Source organism: Macroventuria anomochaeta (assembly GCF_010093625.1).
Source record: "Macroventuria anomochaeta strain CBS 525.71 unplaced genomic scaffold BU25scaffold_1, whole genome shotgun sequence".
Lineage (NCBI taxonomy): Eukaryota > Fungi > Ascomycota > Dothideomycetes > Pleosporales > Didymellaceae > Macroventuria > Macroventuria anomochaeta.
Window position 1 is genome coordinate 917,915 of NW_022985362.1, and position 6,631 is coordinate 924,545.

A 6,631-nucleotide genomic window follows, 5' to 3' on the forward strand; every position below is an offset into this window, starting at 1 on the left:
GCCCAATACATGTGCTGCTTGATCAGAACACAGCAGTTTCCTTCTTAGGGGTGACGGTAGAGCGTTAACCTAACATTGGGCCTTCATTTTGATTGCAGAAATAGCTAGAGCATGCAACAGTCAACTTTTCAACGGCATTTCGTTTCTATCAACACCTAAGCTTGTTCCTTTGCCTGCTAACGATCACCAACACACCATCCATGCTCCACGGTCGTGTACCCATAACTATACGTTCTTGCAGACTGCACAAGCTTATTTGGTACATCGCTAAAACTCCCTGCGCCATACAGTCCGCAGCAGTCCGTGATTAGCAGATTCGCATTCGTGTCTGAGTCGGCCACACAACGAGGCTCCTTAGAATCCTGAGTATCCCACTGACAGTAAAAGGCCACCGTGTCGCCCACAATTGTATAGATAGAACCTATGTAACTGAGTTTGTTCCCGCTGCCGCCGCATTGCGCTTTCAGTCCTTCCACGGCACGGTCGCAGTCCCCGTGATTCAGCGCGATGCCGTCGCAGCCAACGCCCATGCCGCAGGCGCGTGGCACTAGAGGGCTGGCGGAGCGCTTGACGGGCTGACCCGTAAGAGGTACGGTGCTGTTGACGATGACGACAGAAGATGTGCCGTCCGGCTCATATGTCATCTGGTAGGTACCGTCCTGGAACGTTCCAAAGGTATCGAGATGAACTGCGCGAGGATGGGCGAGGGAAGCGGTACTTTCGGGGCTTGCCACTGGACTGCTTCTGACCAGGGTCACCAGAGCAGGGAGGACTGCAAGGCCTAGCTTGGAGAGCGCCATGTTGTAGTGTGCCGTTGTGAGAGGCAGATAGACTGCGTGTATGAAGAGGAGTAGTGAGTATGGCTGAGTTGAGATGTTCTTGGTAGTACGGCGCAAGACACAGCTGCTGAAGCTCACTTTATACAAGGTAAGAGGTACTAGCTTAGTCATGCTCTCGGGCGGCGCATCTGCCTTCCATCGCGCGAGCCGCTGTTGGCAACAGGCGAGCGGTTTAGTGTTCTGGACTTTAGTGCTTTGTAGAGGCGGACGGCTGCAAATACAGTTTAGACTCGCACTACTTCAATCGCTTAGGACTGCACATTGTTTTCGGAACCAAGGTGCGAGTCTAGTCTTGAATCTCATTAGAAGTCTTAAAACTTACGGTAGGTTGTCAAGAACCCTGTGTCCACCGTATTTGCAGGAACACCAGATTTCTGCCTGTACGTGCATGTAAGTCTGCCTTGACAGCCTCGCAAGAGTCTCAATCATGGATTTTCCTCTTGCCATTGCAGGCAGCAATAATGCCTCAAGGTCACATCTTAGACTACAGCTTGTCTGGATTTTTTACGAGGAATCGTGATCTTGGTCGAGAGCTATCCGTACGAGTCAAGAATTCCTTCCAGCGCTAAGCTCTGCATACCAAGCACGACGTTCCCTGCTTCAGAGGGCTTATCTAGTCCAAGCTTCGCTCTTATTTTTAGATCGCTTGGAAGCGTGCATCGTTTTCGAAGTCAACGTGCGAGTCTAATTTCACATTCGCGGCCGTCCGCCTCTACAAGTCATCAGGGCGCAGGGCGCTAGACTATTTGTCTGTTCCTAATAGCGGCTTGCGAGACGGGAGCAAGGTTGTGCTGCTCGATAGCAAGAGCTCACGGTAGGCACTCCGAGTATAGAGCGAGCTTCAATTATTCTGTCAAAAGCGTCAGATCCTTTATATTCGCTAACGTCCGTACCTACGTGCTGGGACGCACGGTGTGACGGGACACCTTTTCTTTCGGGTGCTCGGAACGTACCCATCATGCCTATAAATCGCCAGGTCCAGCGTGCATCCATTTTACAGCTTAGCTGCTTTTACTGCCTCTCTAACTAGCCAGGCGTCTTATTAACGCCTATGTTTATCGTCTTGTTACGATCCCAAGAACCATACGCGGGGTTGGCAGTCTTATGGCCAATGGTGCGCGGCGGATCGAAGGAACGCTTAGCCTCACGGTCACGTGACGTCCCACGAAATCCTACAAACGGTCCAAGCCAAGACCGTGGGACTCCACGAACACCAAACACGTGACGAACCACGATTCCTACGAATGTCCCACGAATACCCCAAGGCCCCCCATGGGCCTTGGTGGGAAAACATGGGACCTTATGTACTAGTGTTGCTGCAGTGGTAATGTTGTTAGGCAAAAGCTTAGTAGAAGGAGCGAAGCAGCTGCAAGTCTTAAGCAGGCAACTCTTTACAACACAAAAGGAGACAAGGGGCAATAACAAGGTGGCCATGCAGGAAGTTCCGTAGGTGGAGTAGCTGCAGGGGAAATGTCAGACCGTCTTGGGGTAGAGGATCGATAGCACTACATGAGTGACTAGGGCTCGTGGGTGAACGATGCCGCAGAAGCGATCCCAGTCATCAAACCTTCAAGGTAGGCCCTTTGTGCCTGACAGGTCTAAATCCCCAATTAGTGTCTTACAGCGGTAGTAACACTCAAGCGGTTTCCTGATCATCAGCCCATTTATGGACATATCCAACCCGTTTCGTAACGTCTCGAATGTATGCTGCACGGGTCAGTACCAAGATTGACGTTCTGTTTTGACTTAATGAAATGATGTACCGCTATCGACCATTCCTGTCACCCTGATGATCTTATCATCGTCGCCGAACTCTACAAACCACGAGTATTCGTTCTCAAATGGCTGCCCATCCACAGCAACGCCCTTGGAGTAAGTGTGAAACGCAACGCCCCTGGGCCCCTCGATGATGAAATCTGGTTGTTGGAACTTCATGTAACATCATGAGCACCTATTTCAGAAGACCTGCACGGTTTCGACTTACTTCGAACTTTTGGACGATGGTCTGGTGCCTCTCAAAGAATTCGAGCACTTCACTCTTTGTGAATCCTCGTTTCCCGAGCGATTTGAGAGCACCGCGAGGGCCAAAATCGAATTTGAAGGAGGGCGGGTCGGACAGAATACTTGAGATGGCGGGGATATTGAAGATGTTGAGGGACCAGAGTATAGAGTGCGATCTCGCGATGGGAGGATTGATCGGTAGTCATAGTCACGAAGCGCTGACCAATCCAGGATAGAGTTATATGTGCGAGATTGTTACGGGATAAAGATATGCTTTATATATTGAATATGGCGTTTGATCAATTGTGTTGAAGCGCGGGTACAGGATAAGGAGACTTCGCGCTTGACAAGATGCTTGGTAATGCAATTCGGCGACAAGCGTGTGGCTGAAAAAAAAAATGGCCGACTTGTCGAGTGTTCTGCCGTCGGGACATGCGTCAACATCTAGACTAGCACGTCTGGGATAAGTTCGTATTCCTGATTGTGGGTCGTTGAGTAGTAGACTGCTGAGGAGAATTTGGGGAAATCGTTTTGGAAACCGTTAGCGGTGACGTGGGTGCCAAGGCTGTAGGACCCAGTGCAATGGGTTGTTCAGCGAATCGCTCGTTGTTTCACCCCATCTTTTTACAGCTTCAACGAATCCCCCACTACTTGGACGACGGGCCATGGGTTGTTGCTTTGTGGGATAGTGCAAACCCATACCGACATCACGCTATAGCCAAGTTTACGGATCGATGCCTGTCGGGGATCGTGAGTGATCCGTACGCATGTGGGAAGAATTGCAGGATTGAACTCAGGTTGTATTTCACTATTCTGTATGTTTAAATATGTTGTGGTCTCGGTTGAGACCTATTACCCTGGTATATACTGTTCTGGAATAGCGACTTCCAGGGCCAGTATATAGTCGGCTTCTCCTCCCGTAGTCTAAACCGTGACAATGCCTGATCATTCATGGAGAAGTCGCTGACAGTATCTGAGAACTTCTCAATGCCTTCGGGATCCAGAGATGGGAGTGATTCTTTCATGATATGCCGGACCCAGGTGACAATCGCCAGTTCGATATCTGTGAGTGGTGAAATCGTCAGTGTTTTGGCTGCCGACATGAGCCATCGAATCAGCGATATGGCGCCTTCTACCCACGGCAAAACATGTTGTGGATCCCAATGATAGGACAGAGTTCTTCGGTGATGCTCAATGCCGGTTCTGACAATGATCATCAAGGAATGAGCGGAATGCAACAGCGCGTTGTAGTTCCAACCGGAACGGTTCTCATTTGAAATCTCAGACATTGGTGCAGCTAGTATGCTTTCACGGTCCATATGTGCAGTAGTCTCATGGAAAGGTGGTAGAGGATGTTGGCCCAGTCGCAGATAGGCCATCATCAAATACGATATCGATTGCCACGAAATTGAAGCGTCGAAACTTCTGGGGTCCATCATACTCTCTGACGCTCGCTTCCAGCAGCGCTTCCACGATGCTAGTGCTCGCCTGTGACCCGTCAACTACTGCTGAGAAGCAAGAACACAATGACTTACTCATCTCTGCGAGGTCTGCAGGACGCAACATTCCGCCAAAAGCTAGGTGGCGAGCATGATAAATCCGCTGTAGGACACCATGCAGAAGAACTAGACAGCCGAACGGAGACACCATGATTATAGACTCGTTGCCCGTGAAGAGCTATGTTAGTACCTGCTGAAAGCTGGGCGCGATCGCTTCGTGCGGAATTATTGCAGCCCAGTGATCTGCCGAAAGCGCGTCCCACGCAATCGTCGAGCTCGGTAAAGTGGAATGAACCGCCAGGCTAGACATATCGGGTGCCAAACCATGTAAAAGTGAGTGCGCATTGAGGATGCAAAAAGCAGCAAGGTAAGATCGAAGGGTGCTCTCTCGGTTGACCCAGTCTGACCAGTTTATCCCCTCTCTGGAAGGCTTCGGCGGCTGGAATCTTCTTACATACTTCAACAACTCGTTGTGCAACAACATTCGCTCTTTCACGAGAACGTTCTGCTTCTGGAAATTTGCGAAGTACTCCAGCAATACAAGACTTTGCAGGATGGACAAACGCTGTCGATCTAGTGGAACACTGGCACTCGAATGTTTGACAACTTCGTCAAGTGAAGCCTGGAACAAGAACAAAGCATCTGTAGCGCAGAAACGGTAAGTCGCGCCAATTGTAGCTATTGCGTGGATCAACTCAGGGGATTGATAACTTGCAGCGTCGGTGTCAAGCGTGCCCCTATGCACGATGGGGAGGTGACCTTGAAAGTCACTGAAAAAGCCTGTACAGTAACGGTTAAGCGACAGACACGACGGCATACGGTCTGCACTTTCCGGGGACAATATTGCAAGTAAATGCCGTCGGGCTGTCCCGGAAACACGCCATGGGCAGACCAATGGCTTCAATTCTGACAGATCATTTATGAAGAAGTAACGTCAGTGCTGATGTGTACTGGAGTTTGGAGAACATACGGTCGACGTGTGGAGCGGATGACCGAGGTTCGTTGAGTGTGGCTCTTGCGTTTGCAAATGACATGTTTACGCCATAATGTAGGAAGTTACCTCTATCCATCGGCTCCATAAGATCCATGCCCATAAAGCCCATGGTGTCCGCAAACAATCCAAAATCATGAAACATAGGAAGATCGGCGAAGCTTTCGGCGCTTGTAGAGACCTCACTATTAGCGGATTCAAATTCAGGTCCATACGGCGTAGACAAGGCCGCGGCCGGATGATCGTGGTCTTTCTCGCCTCCAGAACGTAATGTAGGCTCAACAGGAGATCGCTCAGTCTCTATGCTTGTATTTGCAATTGAGGCACTGTTTTGAGATGTTGATGGTGTGCTGGAAGTACTCGTGGGTGAATGAGCTAGTCCTGTATGCCGCTTCAAGAGATCCTGTCGAGTGAAGGTCTTCCCACAGGGGCAATTATACGGCTTTTCTTTGGTATCTGCCTCGAGTAAGAAACGGATCATCTGATTGTATTTACGTCCAACACTAACGTATTCTCGCATGCCTCTGAAGATGCTCGAGTCGGCCAAATTGGCGAGCGCACGTTGAGCGTGTATAGAGCTTAGAACCTGCAACCTTGTCCATGATCTCGATGGGAATTCTTACGACTTCATGGAGCCGGGTGAGGGTTGAGGGTGTTGGAGGAGATTTGGGGAAAATTCGGAGAACCCCAAAGCTGATGAAAAGTGGGGCACGCCTTTCTCAGCGCGTCGTCGTGCCCAGTACTCGATCCTCCCAACATCGAGCATAGCAAACTTTGCTTCTGGTTGCGCCATGCAGTTGACGTCTTGTTTGTTTGGACCTTGCGAATGCTCTTGCAAACAATAGAGGTCACCAATGACGTTATCGACCTCACTCAGAACAGTCTGCGACAGTCGCGATGGTGGGGGCTCCGTGATGAAACACGTTATATATATTTTTCTTACTGCGTGGTTGAGTTGTACGCCTGTAGAGATGCGCAAAGTTGGTGGGGTGACCGACTCGCTTGTAAACTACATTACAGTGACCGTGCACAGGCTGCACGCGATCGGTCAATGCACGCGATCTTCTTCACAACACCACATACAAATGAGGCTGTACAGCCACATATAAAAGTTGCTATTGCAAGATTTGTTGGTGGAGTACTTTATTGATATAGCTGAATAATTCTGTCACTGAAACTTGCGTGGTTTCCTAATTGCACGGCCGCGTGAGTTGAGCTTTGGTGGAGGTGTTGGAGAACGCACTGCGGCAACAACACCACCTGTAGAACAACGTGCACGCTTTGTAGGCTTATGAGGCTCT

At 49.9% G+C, this 6,631-nt stretch overlaps 2 protein-coding genes across 2 annotated transcripts; both read right to left on the reverse strand.

Annotated features, from left to right (window-relative positions):
* Positions 1-132: 132 nt before the first annotated feature.
* BU25DRAFT_7475 (uncharacterized protein) lies at positions 133-1,015 on the reverse strand. The gene has a single exon (XM_033700222.1). The coding sequence runs from the start codon at positions 948-950 to the stop codon at positions 177-179; it is 774 nt and encodes a 257-aa protein (XP_033567681.1). The 5' UTR covers positions 951-1,015; the 3' UTR covers positions 133-176.
* Positions 1,016-3,661: 2,646 nt separating this feature from the next.
* On the reverse strand, positions 3,662-6,123 carry BU25DRAFT_416696 (uncharacterized protein; the record flags this gene model as incomplete). Its single annotated transcript, XM_033699898.1, has 6 exons — positions 3,662-4,328; positions 4,376-4,442; positions 4,530-4,641; positions 4,794-5,119; positions 5,310-5,923; positions 5,954-6,123. The coding sequence occupies 6 exons, from the start codon at positions 6,121-6,123 to the stop codon at positions 3,662-3,664; spliced, it is 1,956 nt and encodes a 651-aa protein (XP_033567682.1).
* Between the last annotated feature and the right edge of the window lie 508 nt (positions 6,124-6,631).

What these genes read in the sequence shown, in the direction of transcription:
- BU25DRAFT_7475 (XM_033700222.1), bottom strand. Translation starts at nt 950, where the DNA reads ATGACTAAGCTAGTACCTCTTACCTTGTATAAAGTGAGCTTCAGCAGC.